This window comes from Hyla sarda, chromosome 3 (genome assembly GCF_029499605.1).
Source record: "Hyla sarda isolate aHylSar1 chromosome 3, aHylSar1.hap1, whole genome shotgun sequence".
In the NCBI taxonomy this organism is placed as follows: domain Eukaryota; kingdom Metazoa; phylum Chordata; class Amphibia; order Anura; family Hylidae; genus Hyla; species Hyla sarda.
In genome coordinates, this window is record NC_079191.1 from 358,649,117 (window position 1) to 358,674,235 (window position 25,119).

The window sequence follows — 25,119 nt, forward strand, 5'->3', positions numbered from 1 at the left end:
ACATTTAAGCCACCTGCATTTTGTGTAGGTCTTCTTTGTATCACCAAAACAGCTCTGGCATAGACTTCTTAAGACCCATATCTTTTTAAAGCAATTTTGGCTTCATTATGTCTCCTGTGGGATTGGATGAAATAGATTGACCATCACGCCTCAAAAGTAAGACTTAGATGCCCATAACCCTTTTGCTGGTTGACTGGTTTTCCTTCCTTGGATCCATTTCAGTAGGTACTAACAAGTTTATTCACCACAGAAGACCTATTGTTTTAGAGATGTTCTAATATCGTTGTCTAGCCCGTCACAGTTTGACCCTTGCCAAAGTCATCCATTTTCTCAGGTTCCAATACATCATCTTGAAGAACTGACTGTTCACGATCTGCTTAATATATCCCATTCCTCAACATGGGCCATTTTCACAATATAATCAATATCATTCACTTCACCTGTCAGTGGTTTTATGGTTATGACTGATCAGTAAATGTAGTTCTTGTCCTGTTCCCAGCAGGAGGCCATAAAAGGCAATGAATTTTGGGTCAACACTTCACCTTTAATTTAAAAAGTATTTAAAGTTAAGCTGTCATCAGTATCACCCACAGTAACCTGTCATACAGGCTTGTAGTGCGGGTGATACTGATCAAAATGATGCCAACGACGTCCCGAACCGTCCAGCTGTCCCAATGTAATACCTCGTTTTCTGTATATTTAAATTAGGTCCTTGGGGCATGGGCGGAGCTACGACCCGAGCTCCGGGCACTTAGACGTAATCTTCGAAGGGCGGAGTGCTCCACCCAGCTCATGCATTTTCATGATCCCCCCTCCCTGCTAGAGCGACCGTGTTCCTGGGTACACCCGGCCACTCTAGCAGGGAATTGGATTATGAATATACATGAGCCGGGCATATCACCTGCAGTATACGCCTGTATGACAGGTTAGTGTAGGTGATACTGATGACAGATTTCCTTTAAACTAAAGAGGCCACAGGAGTCATGTGTATCAGACAGGATGGTTTACAGAGATATATCCAGAAAATGTGGTGGCTTTGGAGTTGTTATACTGTACTATATGTACACAAAAATCAATGGGGCAGCACTCCAAAGTCCAAACAAAGTGAAAAGATTTATTATCTCATGTCACAGCAATCACGTTTCAGCTTCTCTATGAAGCCTTTATCAAGGCTTTGATAAAGGCTTCATAAAAATGTTGAAATGTTGCCATTGCTGTGACATTAGACAATACATTTTTGCACTTTGTTTGGACTTTGGAGTGCTGCCCCATTGATTTTTGTCGATATCTACTGGGACTCTGATCAGGTCTTGGGTGCTGGGTGCCCATTACATTGGACTGACAAACAGTGCTGCAATCCGTATATATATATATATATATATATATATATATATAAAAGTCGAGTTGCTGCAACACACTTATGGTGAAAAGAGTAGCTTTTATTCCAAACCAAACGTGTAAAAAATGCAACGTTTCAGCTGCCCATGCAGCCTTTTTCAAGCATGGGCTTGAAAAAGGCTGCATGGGCAGCTGAAAAGTTGCTACAGCAACTCGACTTTTTTTTGGATGTATCAAGATGCTTTTGACCAGGGCCAGGACTGCTTGCACCTGTTCACTTAACCTGTGAAGTGCTGTTCCATCTCCATTTTTTCTGTATGTATATATCAGTGGTTCTTAACCTGGGTTCGATCGAACCCCAGGGGTTCGGTGAGTCAGTCCCAGGGGTTTGGCGGAGGAGGTCGCAACAGGACAGGCAATCCAAGCAATTGCTTGGGGCCCCGAGCAGAACTCCCTGCGGCCCCGCGTTAAATTTAAAAACGCAGGGCCACTGGGACATCACTGACGTCCCGTGCGTGCGCCCATGGAAACGAAGGCGCCGGGGACCGGAGGATAGAGAAGGAGGAAGACGCACGCTGGCTAGCTTGGTAAGTGACCAGCGGCACGTCATCTTCGGTGCTCCGACCACCGGTCCCGAGACCTACTGCTATAGCCGGAGCGGTGGTCGGAGCACTGAGTGGGCAGTACACAGGCAAACAGCCTCCAGCCATACACTGTATATGGCTGGAGGCTGTATGTCTGTGGGGGAACACTGCCTACATCAGTGGTCTTCAACCTCTGGACCTCCAGATGTTGCAAAACTACAATTCCCAGCATGCTCGGACAGTTGTTGGCTGTCTGGGCATGCTGGGAATTGTAATTTTGCAACATCTGGAGGTCCGCAGGTTGAAGACCATTAGCCTACATAATGTGGGGGAACACTGCCTGCCTAATGTGGGGGAACACTGCCTGCCTAATGTGGAGGAACACTGCCTGCCTAATGTGGGGGAACACTGCCTGCCTAATGTGGGGGAACACTGCCTGCCTAATGTGGGGAACACTGCCTGCCTAATGTGGGGGAACTCTGTCTGTCTAATGTGGGGGAACACTGCCTGCCTAATGTGGGGAACTCTGTCTGCCTAATGTGGGGGAACTCTGTCTGCCTAATGTGGGGGAACTGTCTGCCTAATGTGGGGGAACTCTGTCTGCCTAATGTTGGGGAACTGTCTGCCTAATGTGGGGGAACACTGCCTGCCTAATGTGGGGGAACACTGCCATTGTTGCGAAAATGACATGAGAGTGGCACTTGCCAAGGTAAAGCCGCGCATTTCTGAACTGGTCTCTGAAAGACAACAGTAGAAGTCACACTGATTTGCAGTAAATATTCATTATGTTTTTGGTTTTGTTCTTTATTCTTAATGGTTTTGTTCATTTTGTGCACCTATGTATAAATATATACTTAAATATATACCTCCTATGTTTTGAATTTGAAAAAATCATATTTTATTTTTCCAATTAAGAGGGGTTCGGTGAATGCGCATATGAAACTGGTGGGGTTCAGTACCTCCAACAAGGTTAAGAATCACTGATATATATATATATATATATATATACATATATATTTCCCGGGAGTACCCCTTTAATCTGAAGGAAACCTGACCCATTTTTACAGCACTGGATATTTTGTAGCTCTGCTGTTTAAACACCATTAAAATAAAATAGATCTACTATTAAAATGTAACGTTATATTGCAGCGCTGAAACATTAATACATTTCAGATGGTGTCGTGAAATCCCACATTTTAATAGGTCATTATAAAAGTCTTCCTCGAATACTATAAACATTTCCTTAAGGAATCAGCTTTTCTATGAAGTTTTAATTTTCAGGACCAAGGTTAGCAACTGAAGAGAGAAATGGGATTCTTCAGGCAACAAAAGTAGCAACATTCAGAGAAAATAAGTTCGTAGAATTTAAAGTCTCAGTAGGCAAAAGATGAGTCAACACTTATTCCCCATCTCCCAGGGGGGCAACTCCTCAGCGGAGCTGGTAGCATAGCCCAGTGTTAACACTACAGTTGTAAAACTTAATGCTGAAAGCTTATCTTATCTGCATAGCGTTTTTCAAACTGTTCATATAGATTTATTTTGATTCTTATCGCATATCTAATTACATCCTAAACAGCTCGTTTCCCTGGTTGCCATTTCTTATAAGATATTAGAGTTATCTGGCAGATGCAGCCTGCTCAGCCTCAGAAATCTTAAAAAAAAAAAATAATAATTTTGCTTGTTTTTTTATCTGGTGGAATGGATTTTAGTGTTCTACAGTTGGATTAGTATACTGCTGTTTCTAAGGTCACGCTTCCCAGATGTTAAACTTGGATGTTAGTAATAGGTTATAGCAAGAAATGTATAAAAGGCACATACAAATGAATGTGTTTCATGTACATTTTTTTTTAGTTGAGTAAAGAAGATTGGTAATATTGTTTGTTATCGCCTTAACAAGGTTTCACTGATTTTTGCTGTTAAATTAAAAAAAAAATCTATATATATATTTTTAATTTGCTACTAGAGATGGGCAAATTTACAGTAAATTCGATTCGTCACGAACTTCTCGGCTCGGCAGCTGACGACTTATCCTGCATAAATTAGTTCAGCTTTCAGGCGCTCCGGTGGGCTGGAAAAGGTGGATACAGTCCTAGGAAAGAGTCTCCTAGGACTGTATCCACCTTTTCCAGCCCACCGGAGCACCTGAAAGCTGAACTAATTTATGCAGGATAAGCCATCAACTGCCGAGCCGAGAAGTTCGTGACAAATCGAATTTACTGTAAATTCGGTCATCTCTATTTGCTACCATGCTTAAAGGCTTGTTCTATCATTAAAGGGGTACTCCGCCGAAAAACAAATCCAAAGAATAGGGGATAAGACATCTGATTGCAGGGGTCCCACCACTGGGGACCCCCGTGATCTCCAGCGCGGCACCCCAGTCATCCGTGCACGGAGTTCTGGATGGGCCACTGACAACCTGGAGATCGCAGGGGGCCCACTGCTTTACATTGCGGATAAGATGTTTTTCGGCAGAGTACCCCTTTAAGACTTATTCCTTATGCACAGCAAAGGAAATAAATGTAATTGACATGGGGCTGAGTGCTGAGGCCTCTGTGACCACTGCTCTATTCCGATGGTGGCCAGTTGTTCCCAAGAATAAAGAGGGCCCCAGAAGCTGCCCCCCCCCTGTTATCATACACTTATCCACTATGTTGTGAATAGGGGATAAGCCATAATGGTAGGACGACCCCTTTAACCACTATGACCTTTGGTTGCATACCTTTGTTAAAAATATAGACAATAATTACTTAATAAAGTTTTTTTTGGTCATTTTGACTTAAAGGTCTCTGACAGTAAAATTTATTTTCAACTGTCTAATAAACGAAGAGATATTGGTAAATAAAGTTGTCCTTCTGCTTCTGAAATAAACAGCCTGCTTTGTCCACTTCATTTCCACACCTCCTGTTGGTGTACATCCTGTAATGGACTTCCTGTTCATGCTGTACACTTTAGTATTGAGTCAACTATATCTCCCTTTTTCTATGTACCAGGCCCCCCCCCCCCCCCAATTTCTAAATCTCCCATACCAGTTGGGTAGAAAAGTACATCTGCCTGGTTTTCCATGCAGTCTATGTAAACTTTAAAGAACTCCTCTGCATACTTATAGCTACCATATGTATTTGTTAAAGGGGTACTCCATTTCCGCCCTTAGACATCTTATCCATCTCTCCTGGAGCACATCTGTCATCTGGTGCACAGAGCTTCGCTTCGTGCCTCATGACTGGCTATGCAGGGGCCGGAAGATCGTGACTTCACAGCCCACCCCCTCTTGACATCACACCCCACCCACTTAAAGGGGTACTCCGCCCCTAGACATCTTATCCCCAATCCAAAGGATAGGGGATAAGATGTCATACCATGGGGGTCCCTAACATTCTCCTCTCCTGCTGCACCCCCGTACATCAGCAGCCTGGAGCTATGCTTTCTCCGTGGCTGATGACGGGTGATACAGGGGATGGGGTATCGTGACATCATGGCCCCACCCCCTCATGATGTCATGGCCATGCCCCCTCAATGCCATGGCCATGCCCCCTCAAGTCTATGGGATGGGGCGGGGTGGCTGTCACGCCCCCTCCCATAGGCTTGGATTGAAGGGGTGGGGCATGACATCACAAGGGGCAGAGCAGTGACATCGCAATACCTTGTCCCCTGTATTGCCCATCATAATCCACAGAGCAAACATAACTCCAGGCTGCTGATGTACAGGGGTGCCACAGGAGAGATTGCGGGGGTCCCCAGCGGCGGGACCCCCGCGGTCAGACATCTTATGCCCTATCCTTTGGATAGGGGATAAGATGTCTAGGGGTGGGGTACCCCTTTAATGCAAGTGTATGGGAGGGGGCATGGCGGCCATCACCCCCCCTCCCATAGACTTGCATTAAGTAGCCAGAGCATGACGGCACAATAACTTTTTTTTAAAGAAGCCATCAGGGAATCAAATGAAATTGCCAGAGAAAGTATTGGCCAGCCATGCATTTCAGTCACCTCTACATTGAAAATGTCACATTATATGTCAAATAAAGTGTTCTTGCTTAGCAACTCTCCGCTTTGACAACTAGACATGGGCCATTTGGACAGGCAACAGTGTACAGCAGCTAGGTGGAAGCAAATTGAGTATGTTCCCCAACAAAAGGGTGCTGGGTTGGTAAGGGCACCAACAAACCATTTTGCACTGGCAGGTTATTTGGATACATTGTTGGGACAGCTTTGTTGAAATACCTATTGAGAACGGTTGATGATCCAGGAATTTATTCTGCGGCCACTACAGATAAAATAGTAGCATTACATGGTTACAAGTAGAGATGAGCGAATCGAAGCTGAAAAACCCGAATTTGTTATGAATTTCAGGAAATATTCGATTTGCAAAGAATGCGAATATGGCTGTGATTTTATTGCGCAAATCGCTTCATTTAACTCTAAAATGGAGGATCCATGTGTCAGTACATGGGGCAAGGAATGCTGGGAATGCGGGAAGGCAAGATGGGAAGGGAAGTTGGCGGGATGACCCTGAATCACATGCAGGATGCAGCCTATCAGCAGCCAGTCACCCCTGTTATGTCACAGCCCTATATAATCGGCAGCCATATTACGGCCAGTCACTTCATCACAATACACTGCAGAAGGATCATAGGACGCACAGCCTGTGTATGTGTGTTACAGCAGAGAAAAGCACATTCCAGCAGCGTTTAACATCCTCCTAGTCACATCAGCGTTCTCGTGGACAGAGAGCATTGTTTTTTTTCACTGAAAGGACTTTTACTGCAGCTGCAGGCATTATCCTCCCAGTAACTTTCTTTGGCATAGTAGGGGATGATAGCTGTGTGTTGCCTCATACATTTCAACAAACTGCCTCAACTTCATAAACCTTAGCAGAGGAGGTAGGAATACATTTTCAGCGCAATTCAGTGTCTTTGTTCCACAAAAAATCATCTGCTGGTTGTACTAGTCTGTAGACGTATAATACACAGCAGGCCATTCCTAATAGTCTTTGACAGAGTGCAATTGTGTGTTTAGTAGAAAGTAGAGTAGATCAGCTCACCAGCTGTATATCTCGTCCACGACATGACAGGTGCACGGCAACACCAAAATTCAGGAAGAGAAACAGGTAGCCAGCGTGGAATAAGTAGAAATTCCCATTTATTGAATAAAAATGATAACACAGGTCAGCAAACAAACATAACGCGTTTCAGGCGTGTACCGCCCTTAGTCATATAACAAATGTATGACCATCTCTCTTATATATAGTGGAGAAGTGATCCGGAACAGGTGAAACAGCCACCTCCCACGGATCACTTAACCCCTTACAAACCACAATGCAAGAAAGAATTATACACATATATAAATATGCAAAAAATCTAAAAAAGATGATAAAGATTCACGTCTTAAACAGTAGTACATAAATAATTTAAATAGTTAAATAAAGCCACATAATCAAGGCATTTATATTCATAAACTGGTACAAAAATGACATGTATGATGAACGAACAGGCTATAGGTAGGTATATTAATGGTGTGAAGGAGAAAGTCCCAGTATAGAAAATATACATATAGAAAAAATAGGTAATCAGCATGCTTGACAAAGGCTACACTATAGCCGAAACGTTGCATTGTTGATGACCTAAATAAAGACCACAGCCTTTTTGAAATTGGGAGTCTGCATACTTTTTGCTGTGACCTATACCAATTGGATGTTCTATATCTGGACTGGTTATCCGGATGGTCACGGGCATAAGAGCAGGGACTAGTGCTGTCTTCCTCCTTGGACGTATAGAAAAAATAGATAACGGACATGCTATATTTAAAAAAAGTATCATATTCTTAAATCAATAATGTAACAGCATGTCCTGTCTTCTATTTAGACCCCCCGGATGACGGGTTGCAAGGATCATAATCCAGTATATTTCTCATAACAGTAACTTCTGTTTATGGTCACCACCTCTGCGTGGAACTTTTTCTATACCCTGGATTCGTAATGTAGATGTACTTTCTAAGTGTTTCGAATGTGCCGAAACCGCCGAGACATGACCTGAAATAAAGTGGGGCACATCAGACAGATGCTTTCTTATTCTTACTTTTAAAGGCGTCGTAGTGCAACCTACATATTGAATCCGATATTCAGTACATGAAATTAAATATACACATGTTGTGTTGCAATTAATGTACTGTTTGATGGTAAAGGAATTTCCTGTAGTGTATGACACAAAATCAGTACTTAAAAATAGCAGTTTTGTTGTTTTCCTTTTTATGAAGTTGAACAAATTTTTCATGTCTGGATGATTTGGGTGTGATTAACTGATGTCTATCTTTTTTGCTCACTAAATTGGTTGCATGTTCTATAGTCCACATGGGGTAACCCCTAGCAACCAGACGCTCACTCATATCCTTCATTTCCCTTAAAAATCAGAGGTGTCTGAACAATTTCTGCGGGCACGAATTGCTTCACCAACAGGAAGGTTCTTAATCACATGAAAAGGGTGACATGATTTTGCATGCAGCGTTGAATTAACTGCTGTTTCTTTTCTATAGGTAGTCTTTATAATTTTGTTAGTATCAATATCACCTTTTAGTGTCAGATCAAGGAAAGTCCCCCTTTCATTGTGATGTTGAACCGTAAACTGCAGGTTGTCTGAATTAGAATTTAAGTATGTGGAAAAAGACATAACCTGCTGCTCACCCGAGGACCAGATGAACAGCAGGTCATCTATATATCAACCATAGTGGGAGATAAACTGTGCAAAGGGATTATTATCCGGAAAAAAAAATTAAATTTCCCACCAGCTCATATAAATATTCACAAGTGATGGGGAAAATTTTGCCCCCATCGCCGCCCCCGTGACTTGCAGATAATATTTATCATCAAACATAAAAAAGTTATGCGAAAGAAGATATTCAATAACTTGGATGATGTATATCTGCAAGTCACGGGGTAAGACGAATAAGTATATAGAAACCACTGCAATGCCACTTACGCTTTTCATGGGGGAATACTGAATATAGGGACGTAACATCCGCAGTTATCCAAGAAAAATCCTCACATCATTCTATCCCATCCATAATAAATAGTAAATGTTTGGTGTCCTGTTTGTGTCCTGGGATAGTGGGAATGAGGGGTTGAAGTAAACTGTCTACCCACGATGACATATTTTCATTCAAAGAACCAATACCAGCGACAATTGGTTGCATAGATGGAGGAAAAATGCATTTATGTACTTTTGGTAATGAATGAAAAATCAACATCGTGGGGTGAGAGACAAGTATGAAATCTGCCTCCTTCTGTGTTAAGAATCCCCGTTGAACACCAAAATAGATTGAAAATCTGCGGTGGGTTTGCCCGAGAGGGGTCTACAGGTATTACCATCCGATAAAAGTGAAGACCCCTGTCGAGCAACACCACCACACCCCCCTTATCCGCTTTCCTAATAATCAAATCACTCATGTCCCGCAATTCCTGTAGAGCAATACTTTCAGACTTAGTTAAATTATGATGTATATGTTTGTTTTTTTCTGGATAAAGTAACAAGTTCCCGTTCTACTGATTCTTGAAAAATATTAAGAGTGGGAGTGTGTGACATAATTGGATAAAACAATGGATTCTGGGTCTCAAAGCAAGGTGGACGGGGCTCAGACAAAACCCCATCCCTCATGCCCTGTAGCCCGGAAGATTAGCATAAATCAGCAAATTTAAATCCAAAAACTTGAGATGAACACATATTAGATGAAGATTCAACATTCAAACATTCACGTCATCATCAACAGTAACACAATCAACGGGATGATCAATACTGAAAATTTTTTTTTGAATAACAATGTCCTGTACAAATTTGTTAGTGTCGAAAACAAATCAAATTCTTTAGTGGGAGAAAACGAAAGTCCCCGTGATAACACAGATATATGGTCACCTGATAATATCTTGGCCGACTGTTTGAAAATTGGTATAGTCCTGGCTACTTCTTCTTGCGATAATGCCGGGGCCCTTGCTTCTTTGGGACGGTGTTTCCATCCCGCTTGTCGTTTTTTCCTTGACGTGAACCAGAGCGGGTGCGGACTGATGGCGTAGCTGGTGAGGTAGTGTGTTCAGGTGTGTTTCATGATGAGGTGGGCTGGTCAGATCCTTCCACAGCAGAGTCAGAAGTATTTCTTCCCATTCTTTTATAAAGTCATCATTGTAGACAGTAGTGGAAAATTTTCTGATTCTTAGCCCACAAGGAATCAATTTTTGCTCCAAATATTTAAGTAAGGTTCATCTGGTCCTCGGGTGAGCAGCAGGTTACGTCTTTTTCCACATACTTAAATTCTAATTCAGACAACCTGCAGTTTACGGTTCAACATCACAATGAAAGGGTGACTTTCCTTGATCTGACACTAAAAGGTGATATTGATACTAACAAAATTATAACTACTACCTATAGAAAAGAAACAGCAGTTAATTCAACGCTGCATGCAAAATCATGTCACCCTTTTCATGTGATTGAGAACCTTCCTGTTGGTGAAGCAATTCGTGCCCACAGAAATTGTTCAGACACCTCTGATTTTTTAAGGGAAATTAACGATATGAGTGAGTGTCTGGTTGCTAGGGGTTACCCCATGTGGACTATAGAACGCGCAACCAATTTAGTGAGCAAAAAAGATAGACATCAGTTAAGCACACCCAAATCATCCAGACATGGATATGGTCTCCTCATGCTTCAGCCATCTCCAGACTGTGCCATTCAGCCACTACATGGTCTCCTCCTACTGATGCCACTTCCAGGCTCTGTCATTGTGCTGCCATGTGACATGTGACTCCTTGTTAGATTTGGTCCTTAGTGTCCCGGGCCCCGGCGTGTGGGTACAAAAACTTGGGAGTTAAAAGTTCAATTTCAAAATCCTCAATTTCTATTTAAAAATCATAAATTTCAATGGACTCCTCATGCTTCTGCCAACTCCAGGCTGTGCCATTCAGACACTATATCGTCTCCTCATGCTTCAGCCAACTCCAGGCTGTGTCATTCAGGCAATATATGGTTTACTGATGCTGCTGGACCTGGGTCTGGGAATAAAAATGTTGTTATGGTAGCATAAGCTACCCAAAATCTTCGGTTAAAATTTCAGAATTCATCTTTTAATCTTAGGGATTGTAAAGCCCTAGTGTCTACTCATGCTGCTGCCAACTCCTGGCTGTGCCATTCAGACACTATATGGTCTCCTCATGCTTCAGCCAACTCCAGGCTGTGTCATTCAGGCAATATATGGTTTACTTGTGCTGCTGGGCCTGGGAATACAAAATTTGTTATGGTAGCACTAGCTACTCAAAATCTTCGGTTTAAATTTCAGAATTCATATTTTAATCTTAGGGATTGTGAAGCCTTAGTGTCTACTCATGCTGCTGCCAACTCCTGGCTGTGCCATTCAGACACTATATGGTCTCATCATGCTTTAGCCAACTCCAGGCTGTGTCATTCAGGCAATATATGGTTTACTGATGCTGCTGGGCTTGGGTCTGGGAATAAAAATTTTGTAATGGTAGCACTAGCTACCCAAAATCTTTGGTTTAAATTTCAGAATTTATCTTTTATTCCTAGGGATTGTGAAGCTCTAGTGTCTACTCATGCTGCTGCCAACTTTTGGCTGTGCCATTCAGACACTATATGGTCTCCTCATGCTTCAGCCAACTCCAGGCTGTGTCATTCAGGCAATATATGGTTTACTGATGCTGCTGGGCCTGGGTCTGGGAATAAAAATGTTGTTATGGTAGCACTAGCTACCCAAAATCTTCAGTTTAAATTTCAGATTTCATCTTTTAATCTTAGGGATTGTGAAGCCCTAGTGTCTACTCATGCTGCTGCCAACTCCTGGCTGTGCCATTCAGACACTATATGGTCTCCTCATGCTTCAGCCAACTCCAGGCTGTGTCATTCAGGCAATATATGGTTTACTGATGCTGCTGGGCCTGGGTCTGGGAATAAAAATGCTGTTTTGGTAGCACAAGCTACCCAAAATCTTCAGTTATAATTTCAGAATTCATCTTTTAATCTTAGGGATTGTAAAGCCCTAGTGTCTACTCATGCTGCTGCCAACTCCGGGCTGTGCCATTCAGACACTATATGGTCTCCTCATGCTTCAGCCAACTCCAGGCTGTGTCATTCAGGCAATATATGGTTTACTGATGCTACTGGGCTTGGGTCTGGGAATAAAAATTTTGTTATGGTAGCACAAGCTACCCAAAATCTTCGGTTATAATTTCAGAATTAATCTTTTAATCTTAGGGATTGTAAAGCCCTAGTGTCTACTCATGCTGCTGCCAACTCCGGGCTGTGCCATTCAGACACTATATGGTCTCCTCATGCTTTAGCCAACTCCAGGCTGTGTCATTCAGCCAATATATGGTTTACTGATGCTGCTGGGTCTGGGTCTGGGAATAAAAATGTTGCTATGGTAGCACAAGCTACCCAAAATCTTCGGTTAAAATTTCAAAATTCATCTTTTAATCTTAGGGATTGTGAAGCCCTAGTGTCCACTCATGCTGCTGCCAGCTCCAGGATGTGTCATTCAGACACCATATGGTCTCCTCATGCTGCTAACACCTCCACACTGTGTCATTCAGCCAATATTTGGTCTCCACATGCTGTCAACACCTCCAGGCTTTGTCATTCAGCCACTATATCGTCTCCTAGTACTGATGTTACCTCCAGGCTCTGTCATTGTGCCTTCTGAAAGCGATGCCTGTAATCTGCATGTCATACTGAATAACAGTATTATTTCACTACCCCAGCACACTCCACATGCGTGTTAGAACATAGCAAAGTGTTCTACACCCCCTATTGAGGCTCTCTGTAGGCCAGAAATAGCCTAGCCAGAAATTGGGATCGAACCAAATTTTTTTGAAAAATTCGGGGGATTGGTCCGAATCGAATTTTTCAAAAGTTCGAATTTTTTCCCCCCCAGAATTAGAAAAATAGCTCTGTTTGTCTATTTCTGGATATCCACTTTAATAAATGGCAAGTCATGCATGACACACATTGGCGAGAATGAGAGCAACTACTTGATAGTGTCCCTCCTATTTGGCTTAAGGAGGAGGGCTTTCCTCGATGAAGTCTATATACCCCACGAGGACATATAGACAGGGATTATTCCAGGTCATTCTCTAATATCGTAAAATATTCTATTATATCATGCCACATACTGTATAATATTTTTAATGCAAAGAAAAAGTAAAATGTACCTGAAAACCTGTCCCATTGTGCCAGAATGACATTGTGCTGCTGAAAGAAATGTAATAAGCTGCTGTGATCTGTGGGGTTAAACCCATCGCCTGTGAAACACAGAAACAATTATCTTTTTTTTTTCCTCCCCTCTCTCACAGGAAGGACCGAGCTCTCTCTCAGTTTACGCCCTACGGTTGGGACCGGGAGAAGAAATAGTCACATCATTGTTTAAATTTGTGCAGGAAAAGAATCTAAGAGCGCCGTTTGTTATTACTTGTGTGGGCAGCGTCACCAAAGCAACACTTAGACTGGCTAATTCAGATGCGCAGAATACCAATGAGGTACCTGACAGGTCCAATGATGTACTGGCTCAGTTTAAGTCATGCATAGATATAGCAAGATGGCTGTGGAGTGTTTCTAGAGAAGTGTACTGTTCCTAATTATGTAATTATAAGGCTTAGGTGCCAAACTACAAGCTGTTGCCGAAATCTGTTCGTTCTGTCTTCCTCAAGAAATGCAGAGAATGAGATGCATTTCCCCTGAAGGTATCCTGTCATCTTTAATTTGATATAATCTTTAATTAAACACATTGGCAATGCTGAAATGGTAAAATATGTAGGGTATTTCTTATGTCACAGAGGAGATACCTCTCCTAGCATAGGCTCAATTACCAGGCATACATTTGCCTTCTGAGCTCAGACTGCTGGATAGAATAACAATAACATGGCCCTAGAAGAGAAGAACACTACCTTCATGTCTTCATAATATGGTGTCATTCAAAATATGTGGAAATTAGTAATTAATAGGTTTATGGTTATGGGATAACTTCTGTCTATCCACATTAAATGCCAAGTTTTGGAAATGGTAAATGGAAAGAGTAATATGCATTGCCCGAAACATGTGGCAAAATATTTTGATAAAATCACTCTACCCAAATCCCTCTTATAAATACTCTGGTCACACTGCCAATATCTCTGCCAAGAGACATGCCCCATGATTTAATTGTGTATGTATATATATGTATATATATATATATATATATATATATATATATATATATATATTTAACTAACTAAAGAAAACACTACCTGTATTATTCTGCTGTATTTTGGGAGATTTTATAGGGGTTCTTAGACATTAAAATATTCAATTTACACTGCCAAATTATGGAAAATGGGTAGTCTCATCGTTAAAAGTTATTCCCATTTACAGGATAGGGGATAACTAGCAGATCGGTGTGGTTAGGACCGTTGGGTGTCTCTCTGATCCTAAAAATGAAGGGTAATTGTGCTCAGAATGAATGAAGCAGTCCAATGCTCTTAACCCCATCAATCCACTAGGTATCCCCTAACCTTTGAATGTGGGATGACTTTTGATAATGGAAATGTCTCTTAAATTTTTTCAGTTCAATCATTGAAAGAAACAAAAATAAAAAATAAAGTTCCCTGGGGAGAATTATCAAAACCTGTGCCCATGTGCCCTTTCATTTTTTCATTTTGCAGAGGCCTTTTTTTAAATTAAAGAAGTGATCTGATTGGTTGCTATGGGCAACTGGTCAACATGTCCTCTGAACAGCTTTTGATAAATCTCCCCAGGGTGTGGGTAGCTATTGCTATTACATACTTTTTATAGTACACCCTAGTGTTTTTTCATTGCCCTCTAAGAATGTCCACCAAGTGTGTTTAGTAAAATCGCACAGCAATACATGGCAGAGGAGTAGTATGCCAGTGTGGGGAGGTCTTCACACCCATATACAAATTCCAGAAGATGATCACACATTCTCATTATGGGATATTGAGTGAAGATTGATGGAGGGGGAATAGATTTTTTTTAATTTTAGTACAAGGCCACAACATTACAAAACATGAAAAAATGAAAGGGTCCTAAGTCGTGCACTGTATATTTTATTGATAATTTTGTGTGGTGCAGTTGATTCACAAACTGGAGTCAATAAATGGCCTATTTAGGCTTAGTGGATGGATTAAAGATGCCACACTCATCTTCTCACTTGTGTGCTCTCATACCTTTTCAGGAAGAAATATAGCAATGCACAGTTTTTCCTTTCTCTGTATGTATCACATATATAACTGTGTGCATTACTTCTGTCTTTCAGATAATACATTTAAAAGAGCGATTTGAAATAGTGTCCTTAGTAGGAACCTTAAATGAACAAGCACACCTCCACATCTCCCTTTCTGACAAGGATGGGAAGACCATCGGTGGCCATGCTATGGGGGATCTGGAAGTCTTCACTACAGCTGAAATAGTGATTGGAGAGCTTAGTGACCTTCAATTCACTCGGGAGATGGATGAACGCACAGGCTTCCCAGAGCTTGTCATTAGGCCTCGTTCAGAAAATACTACCTCTGCCTAGCTTCTAAATTATGTCCCATTTTTTTGTTCAAAACAAGAGAATGAGATAAATTTGTCTCGGAGCATGTCTTTACGTTGCTCTTTGCATTATTGTATTGATTGCAGCCATTTGATCACGCACAACATAATCAGTCATGTAGGAAATACACACAGCAGAATCATCTCGGTAAATTCTTTAAATGTCTCGTCATTAATTTCTGCTGTTTATCAGCATGAGTTGCATTTAATGTTCAGGGATTTTTCTTTTCTCGTCAGCCTTGGCTAAAATGTTCTACAGGGATTTTTACGAGACTGATTGGCCCAGAGACAGTATAGGACGGTAACAATGGCCCGGGGGCTAATGAATGTGCTGTTTGCTCATCTTTACACGGTTCCTGTAACACTAATTGGGAGGGACAGCTCAAGCAAGCACAGAGGAGCGGTTATGTGTTCTGCGTGACATGGATGTAGAGCAGATGCCTGCTTCTCCACTGTACCCTTTACTTTCACATATATTTCTTCAATAAATAGAAAATGTTTTATAAATTATTTTTGAAATCATTTTGTGATATTACAAAATATTTAAAAAAATATAACACATGCATGCAAGGTATATAAATTATATATAGCTATTGTCATTGAGTAGGGACAGTATTTGCTTACAACAGAAGATACATTTCATTATTTGGTCTTTATAATCCAACTAGCTGAGTAGCCGATGCTGCCCGATTTTTCCTACCTTATCCTTGTGGGGGAGGAAAAGCAACAAAGGAGGAAACTTTTATCCTCATATCCTGTCCTTAAATCCTGATCCCATATCCCCTCCTCATATCCCAACCCCAATTCCCCTCCTTATATTCTGACCTCATATCCTGTCCTTAAATCCTGATCCAATATCTCCTCCTTATATCCCGACCCTAAATCCCGTCTTCATATTCCAACCTTATATCCTGTCCTTATATTTTGTCCTCATATCTCGACATCATATCCCGACCTCATATCCCATCTCTATATCCCTTCCTCATATCCTGTCCCCATATCTAATCCTCATATCCCGACCTCATATCCAGTCCCCATATCCCATCCCAATATCCCGTCCTCATATCCCGACCTCATATCCTGTCCCAATATTCTGTCCTCATATCTAATCCTCATTTCTAATCCTCATATCCTGTCCTCAGGTGGGGTTGAGTTGTGGTAAAGATATTGTAAGCTGAAAATAAAAGGAGTGTGGCTTAAAGGGTGGGCGTGTCTTTGTAAGATGGGATATGGCATGCGGGGAGGGTGTGGCTTGCCAGTGACTGACATATTCACCAGGAGATGCAGACCGGAGCTTATGGAGTAAGGCACCAGAATTCCTATATACTTGCAGGGGACTTGAAACAAAAACCCCATCCTTCACATATGGGGGTAGGTTAGGGGTTAATATAACTATTATATATATATATATATATATATATATATATATATATATATATAATATTTTTTTTTTACATAAGTAACATGTGAAAAAGTTTAGCAAAATATCTCCAGCCGTACTAAAGCTATGCTGAAACATACATTTCCCATATATTTGCATTAAACTTTAAACAAAAACCTTGACCGCAAATGAGAGTAGGTTAGAGTTAAATTAACTATTCTATATTTTTTTGTGGACATATAAGTAACATGTGACGAGTATTATCGAAATATCTCCAGGTGTTTGGAAGTTACGCAGTAACATATATTTCCCATAGACTTGCATGGGACTTTAAACAAAAAACCCGACCCTCGCAAATTGGTAGGGTTATGATAAGGGTTAAATCATCCTATGTTTGTTGTTGACATATAAGTAACATGTGTGCCAAGTTTCATGTAAATATCTTTAGCCATTTGGAAGGGTTGCTGGAACATACACACACACATACACACATACATACACACACACATACATACATACACACATTGGCCCTGATTTACTATTGTAGACCCGACATTTTTTGTCGGGTTGTGCGTCAGATTCTGCACCAGAATTTGCGCCAGAATGGAAAAAAAAACAACAAAAAACCATTTTCACTAAACTACAGCATATTTACTAAGGTTTCCACAGAAAATGTGGTGGACTTCAGCTGAGGAAAACCCTACAGATCAGAGCCTGTGTAAAACAACGCAAAATGTAGGAAAAAGTGCAAAATGTAGGGAAACCTTATTAAATACCGTGGAAAAAAATTGTAGGGAATTAAAACTCACAAAAACAACACTCCACTCTTAGTAAATTAGGGCCATTGAGTTATATATATATATATATATTATATATATATATATATATATATATATATATATATATGTGTGCACAATATACTTACCGCTCGCATTTGGAGCTATTCTCTTATGGTATTCCTACCCCACATGACATTGTTCAGAATGGCTTCATTTCATGTCAGGCCACAGTAACCAGCTGCTGGACGCTGCACTGACGTGTCCATATGATGTCATTGCTGCCAGGGGTTACCTCTCACAGCCAACTGGTGTTGTGGTACAGGATCAGATGTCGGGGTTCATCAATATTAACAGGAAGTGATACATAACCTGGAGACCTGAGTCATAGGAATAACATCAAATTTTAAAAAATTAATACAAAATCTCCACACTTAGACTGTGGCCATCAGGTCTTCTTTACTTTATGACACAAAATTACAATAACAGAAAATTTTTTGCTTCATGGAAAATCTCTCAAACTAAGATTTTTTTTTTTCTCATTAATGGCATACATTTTTCCAGGTAGAGATAAAATATGAAATTATCTGAAAAAAAAATCTAGAAAATGGTTGCACCTCCTGAGATCTTTGAGACATGGACTTCACTAATAAAACTAATATTCTACATTACACTGGTTCCAACTTTGCAGAACTTGTCATGGACAATTTATATATTTTAAAACACTTCCACCATACGTTTTACCTTAATTGTTGGCCATGTCATTTAGTCAATATGCGTTCCCTGAAGAAAAGTTGAATCACTTTTTTCTCTTTGACACAATATTTGGCATTATCACAAAAATGACTTCATCATCACCAAAGCTATTTTCTTTTGATGGAAAGAGAAAAGTGTCTAATTTTTATGACCACCTATGCATTGACTGTTGAGGTGGGGGTCGCCATTTTGCTTGGACCAACTGACATGCAACCCCATATGATTAACGAGTGGGGAAATGTACTATCAATAAAAATGTAAAGCTTTTTCAGGTTATATTTATATGTTTCCTTAGAACATTGCCAGGCATTTAATCCAATATAAATTCTTTGGCTAATGCAGATTAGGGATGTGTCACTGTGTATAACTTTCATCTAATCCTACACACTCTCAGTTCACTTTTCTTTAGCGCACTGTAACTTTGTTTCTATCTATTTAGATGTTAGCTCTGATTTTCCTTTTAATTAACTAATTTTCTACAGTTCCATAACAAACATTTATCTCATTTATTTCCAACCATTTGTTATTCATTTGTTTTCTCGTGCATTTTCTATTTTCTGTTTTCTATCCTGAGACTTTGAAGTCTTCCTTGATCTGCCAATATTTTTTCCTTTATAACTTTCCTACTTTTTTATACTTGTCTCCCATTTTACACATTGCTAACTGGGAACAACCAACATCTTTTTCCTCACTAGGCGCTGGATTTCAATCTCGATAGAGTTATACAATAGTTTAAATAAAACAGGTGCTAAACATGTGTTGGTATTTCTTTCAGACATACAGTACATAAACTGCTCAAAAAATAAAGGGAACACTTAAACAACACAATTTAACTCCAAGTCAATCACACTTCTGTGAAATCACACTGTCCACTCAGGAAGAAACACTGATTGACAATCAATTTCACATGCTGTTGTGCAAATGGAACAGACAACAGGTGGAAATTATAGGCAATTAGCAAGACACCCCAATAAAGGAGTGGTGGTGACCACAGAACACTTCTCAATTCCTATGCTTCCTGGCTGATGTTTTGGTCACTTTTGAATGCTGGCAGTGCTTTCACTCTAGTGGTAGCATGAGACGGAGTCTACAACCCACACAAGTGGCTCAGGTAGTGCAGGTCATCCAGGATGTCACATCAATGTGAGCTGTGGCAAGAAGGTTTGCTGTGTCTGTCAGCGTAGTGGTGTCCAGAGCATGGAGGCGCTACCAGGAGACAGGCCAGTACATCAGGAGACGTGGAGGAGGCCGTAGGAGGGCAACAACCCAGAAGCAGGACCTCTACCTCCACCTTTGTGCAAGGAGGAGCAGGAGGAGCACTGCCAGAGCCCTGCAAAATGACCTCCAGCAGGCCACAAATGTGCATGTGTACACTCAAATGGTCAGAAACAGACTCCATGAGGGTGGTATGAGGGCTCGAATTCAACAGGTGGGGTTGTGCTTACAGCCCAACACTGTGCAGGACGTTTGGCATTTGCCAGAGAACACCAAGATTGGCAAATAAGCCACTGGTGCCCTGTGCTCTTCACAGATGAAAGCAGGTTCACACTGACCACATGGGACAGAGATGCCTGGAGATGCCGTGGAGAACGTTCTGCTGCCTGCAACATCCTCCAGCATGACCGTTTTGGCGGTGGGTCTGTAATGGTGTGGGGTAGCAGAGGTAGCCTGACTACCATTAGGTACCGAGATCCTCAGACACCTTGTGAGACCAAATGGTGGTGCGGTTGGCCCTGGATTCCTCCTAATGCAGGACAATGCTAGATCTCATGTGGCTGGAGTGTGTCAGCAGTGTCTGCAAGAGGAAGGCATTGATGCTATGGACTGGCCTGCCTGTTCCACAGACCTGAATCCGATTGAACACATCTGGGACATCATGTCTCGCTCCATCCACCACAGACTGTCCAGGAGTTGGCGGATGCTTTAGTCCAGGTCTGGGAGGACTGCCCTTTAGGAGACCATCCACCACCTCATCAGGAGCATGCCCAGGCATTGTAGGGAGGTCATACAGGCACGTGGAGGCCACACACACTACTAGCCTCATGTTGACTTGTTTTAAGGACACTACATTAAAGTTGGATCAGCCTCTAGTGTGGTTTTCCCCTTTGATTTAGAGTGCAACTCCATATCTAGAGCTCCATGGGTTGATAAATTTGATTTCCATTGATCATTTTTGTGTGATTTTGTTGTCACCACATTCATCTATGTAAAAACGAAAGTATTTCATATGATTAGTACATTCATTCATTCAGATCTAGATCTAAGATGTGTTATCTTAGTGTTCCCTTCATTTTTTTGAGCAGTTTATTACTTTAGCTGGGAAAACATATGTCAATAATTAAAATGAATTCCTTTTAATTGTTTAAGGAATGTTTAACCTCTTCAGGACACAGGGCGTATGGATACGCCCTGCATTCCGAGTCCTTAAGAACCGAGGGCGTATCCATACGCCTGTGGGAAATCCGGTCCCCACCGCTAGCCGGTTGGGGACCGGAGCCGGATGCCTGCTGAAATCATTCAGCAGGCACCCTGGCACATCGCCCAGGGGGGTCCTGAGACCCCCCCATGTCGGCGATCGGAGAAAATCGCATGTCAATTCAGACATGCGATTTTCTCCAATTCCGGGCTGATCGGGTCTCTGGTGGCCCGATCACCCGGAAAATAGGGCTGATCGGAGCTGTCAGCAACAGCCCCGATCAGCCTAAAGGATAGGAGTGAGGTCGCAAAGCTGCGATCTCCTCCTATCCCCTGCAATTACTCAGAACGGAGTTCTGACCAATGGCAGCGCAGGACAGGGGGTTGCCATGGCAACCCCCGTTCTGCCTGCCCCTGGATGTTGCGGGGCTCTGGGAAGAAGATGGAGGCCGTACCTGCAGGAGAAGATGCCTGGGGACCTGGGATCTTCGCTGGAGCCTGCTGGATCTTTGCTCAGGTAGGGAATCGACATTGGGGGGGAATTGAAAGTGAAAGTAAATCGATCTCGATCTTTACTGTGACAACCACTAGGGGGGGCCAAACTGCAACTCCCAGCATGTCCAGACAGCCAAAGGCTGTCTGGGCATGCTGGGAGTTGTAGTTTTGCAACATCTGGAGGGTCACAGTTTGGAGACCACTGTTACAGTGGTGCCCAAACAGTAGCCCTCCAGATGTTGCCAAACTACAACTCTCAGCATGCCTCGACTGCCCAGGCATGCTGGGAGTTGTAGTTCTGTAACATCTGTCCCTTCAGATTTAGCAATTTTCATGACATTTTTGAAAATTGCTGCTCTACTTTGAAGCCAACATAAAGTGGACATATTGTATTTGTGAAGAAAAATAAAATTTATTGTGAATATCCATTTTCCTTACAATTAGACAGCTTCAAAGTTAGAAAAATGCAGAATTTTCAAAATTTTCATGACATTTTGGGATTTTTCACCAAAAAAGGATGCAATTAACGCCGAAAATTTACCACCAAAATAAAGTAGAATATGTCACACAAAAAACAATCTCAGAATCAGAATATTCGGTAAAAGCGTTTTCGCGTTATTAATTCGTAAAGTGACGGTGGTCAGTATTGCGAAAAAGGGCTGCGTCCTTAAGGTGAAAAAGGGCTGCGTTCTTAAGCGGTTAATGAAGCCAGAATATTCAGATATTAAACAAGTGTTTTGTGTGAAACAGGGGTTTTGTGTGAAATTTGTGAACATCCTCTAAATGTAGTGATGACTAGGGGTTGTATATTACTTTCTCTCACTTTTTTTGCATAAATGAAAAAACAATAATGTATAACAAAAACTCTACATAGCTAATTCTACAGAGCTGTCACCACTTTAAGTTCCCAGTATTTCCGTTTTCTAAGGCACACGGTACAAAGGCTATTACTCACATGCAGGAGGTGGAAACAAGCAGCAATAAAACATGAAAATTCTAGGCACTTGTAAAGATTGGCTCCACCCTGTGGCTCCACCCTCAGCTCACCAGCAGAATGTTGAAAATCTAACAGTATGTCTGTGAAGCGGCTTTTAACCCCTACTTGGTGCTGTACAGTATGTGAACTCATCCAACAGATACCCTTTAAGTTAATATTATTTGCAGATCTATCTGTTTTAATAATAGTCAAAAGACAGAATTAATAAAATAACAAATTGACATTATTCATGACTTGCAAGAACAGTTAATGTAAGCAGACAATGTTTTATATTTAATTGATATCATATATTGGGACAAAATATTGACAGCAATTTATTAATGTTCTGTATTCATCAACACAGACAAGGTAAACTGTTTATTATGATGAATATAGAGATCAGAAAAATGTATTCTAAACGCCACTAAACAATCCAGATTTCTGAACAATCTACAGTATTTTATCCATTGAAACAAAAGTGACACTACATCATAAAGCAGCTTTTTTACTGTAGTGCACAGTTGTAGAGGACGCATTCCACTCTGGCTGCTATGGAACTGAATGTCAAGAAACTCATTTTAGTGACAATCGATCATAGTTAATATATCTGGAAAAAAGAGGCACAAGTTCACCGAGTTCAATCCTCTTTACACAACCATGCAGTCTTATGTTAATCCATGGAAGGTAAGGAAAGTGGCACAAAAGCCAATTGGTTCGGAAGCCATAAAATTAGGATGGTAAAGTCTCGGGGACAGTAACTCCCTGTGGTTGAATGAATTAAATGCTGTTCTTGTTTCTTCCTAGCTTTTCCTTTTGAAGAGTGTTGTATGTATTTTACTGCACCATGACATAGCGGGAATGCGGGCACTGTCACCAGTATAATGCTGTATTGTATTGTTGTGCTTTGACTTGACTTGGATACCGAGAGTCCATTAATCAGTATTAGATTAGAAAGTATACATAAAGGAATTGGTTAATTGTTATGCTAGACATATATTAAGATGCAATGGAATTAACCTCCAGACGTGCCAACAAAGAAAGGTTTAAATATTGAAATGACTTAGGGCACATTTGCATGGCTGTTATTTCAGTCTGTAAAAAAAAAAAAAAAATTGTTCCCATAGAGAAAAGCAGGAAATGCACATTTTACTGTATTTTTCATATACTAATAAATAAAAAGCTCTGGAAGTATAAAATATAATATTTACATTTAAAATCCTATCCAGTGAGGACTATAAACCGATATTTCTCTTGAGAGCAAAGACGTAGAAAACATAAACGAAGATATACAGTATATGATCGGAGACAGAGGTACATTAAGAGTCAGTGGGCAATGTATTCATCATATGTGGCTGCACTTTTTCTGTTTGTATCAATTTGGTGTTATTAGTGATGGATTCCAACAATTTTATACTCGACACCTAAAGGGCCCTTTTTTGCTTGAAACATGCTCAAATGTGAAAGTATGATATGTTATCTACAAGCCTTATATTTAAAGGGGTACTCCGCTGCCCTGTGTCGGAAGCTCCGCTTGCAGCGTCCGGAAGTTTATTGTTCAGAACGCTGTGTGCGGGATTCCGTGTTCAGGGCCGCCGCTCGTGACGTCACGCCCACCCCCTTCGTGATGGACACTGCGCCCCCTTCCCACAGACTTTCGCTGAGGGGGCGGGCGTGATGTCACGAAGGGGGCGGGCGTGACGTCATGAGGGGTGGCCCTGAACATGGAAGCCCGCACACAGCGTTCGGAACAATAAATTCCGGACGCTGCGAGCGGAGCTTCCGACACAGGCCAGCAGAGTACCCCTTTAAGAGTATATCCCTTGCCTTACCAGTGAAGAGATTTGGTGTTAGCATTATGATTAGAAATGATGACACGAGAATCAGTTTTTCTGCAGTTATTTTTATTCTTTGCCTTGGCACAAAAGGATGCGGCTTAAATGGCACACTGTGTTCCAAACTTTGATGCACATTTTTGGACTACAAGTAATTCACAATGATCTAAACTTAGAGAAGACAATCAAAAGATGCATCAGATTTTTCAAACAGCCTGAACCACCATCTAGTCTAAGTCAACACTGTCTAAGGGTACCATCACAGATATCTGATCATCCGGCTTAGTTTTCCTTCTGGTGATGGTCATTTGAATGGGACAGTTCAGGTTTATCAGACTCCTCAATTGTGATGCCGGACAGGCTGGATGGGAAAACGCATATGGCAGCCTTGACCTGCCTGCAGAAATAACTGGGCACCGGACAATAGATAGACAACTGTTGCACTTTACCATTAGTAGTTGCCAGCACACTGGTTGGGAAACACTGGAAACACAGTATGAAGGGGAATATTGTTGAGGTATTGTATTGATTGATATTGAGGTATTGTATTGATATTGTTGAGATTTTCAGGGCTCTGTTCTCAAGCATGGGGTGCTATTTGTATGGATAGGCTCCCGATTTTATATCATTGGACAGATTTATGATGTGAATCATGAGTTTCCTTTAGGTGCTCAGATCAGTCTAGGTCTGCTAATGTATCGGCGATGAATCTCCCTGGATAGAGAACTAATTCTATTACTAAATGAGAAGTAAAGAAACTTCCATTTAAAGAGACAAAGAAAAGCAGTGTAGAAATATCAGTAACAATTAAAATGGAAATCATTGTATAGCTGGATGCGGTAGAGCTGTCATCTTTATGGAGTTATCTAGGATTAGAAAAAATACAGTATTTTTCGCCCTAGAGGACGCACCGGCATATAAAACGCACCCAATTTTAAAGGTGCAAAATCTAGAAAAAAAATAATCTGAACCCAACAGTGATCTTCAACCTG

The 25,119-nt window shown here is 41.3% G+C and overlaps 1 protein-coding gene across 2 annotated transcripts in view; it reads left to right on the forward strand.

Annotated features, from left to right (window-relative positions):
• LOC130360818 (bifunctional protein GlmU-like) overlaps positions 1–15,886 on the forward strand; it is a 100,228-nt gene extending 84,342 nt beyond the window's left edge. For both annotated transcript variants that reach the window (XR_008890809.1, XM_056563381.1), the window contains exons 3-4: positions 13,264–13,446; positions 15,219–15,886. Coding sequence is in view for 1 of the 2 variants with exons in the window: in XM_056563381.1 (XP_056419356.1) it covers positions 13,264–13,446; positions 15,219–15,479 (444 nt within the window). In the remaining variant the exon portion in view is untranslated. The remainder of the gene's footprint in view (positions 1–13,263; positions 13,447–15,218) is intronic.
• Positions 15,887–25,119: the final 9,233 nt, after the last annotated feature.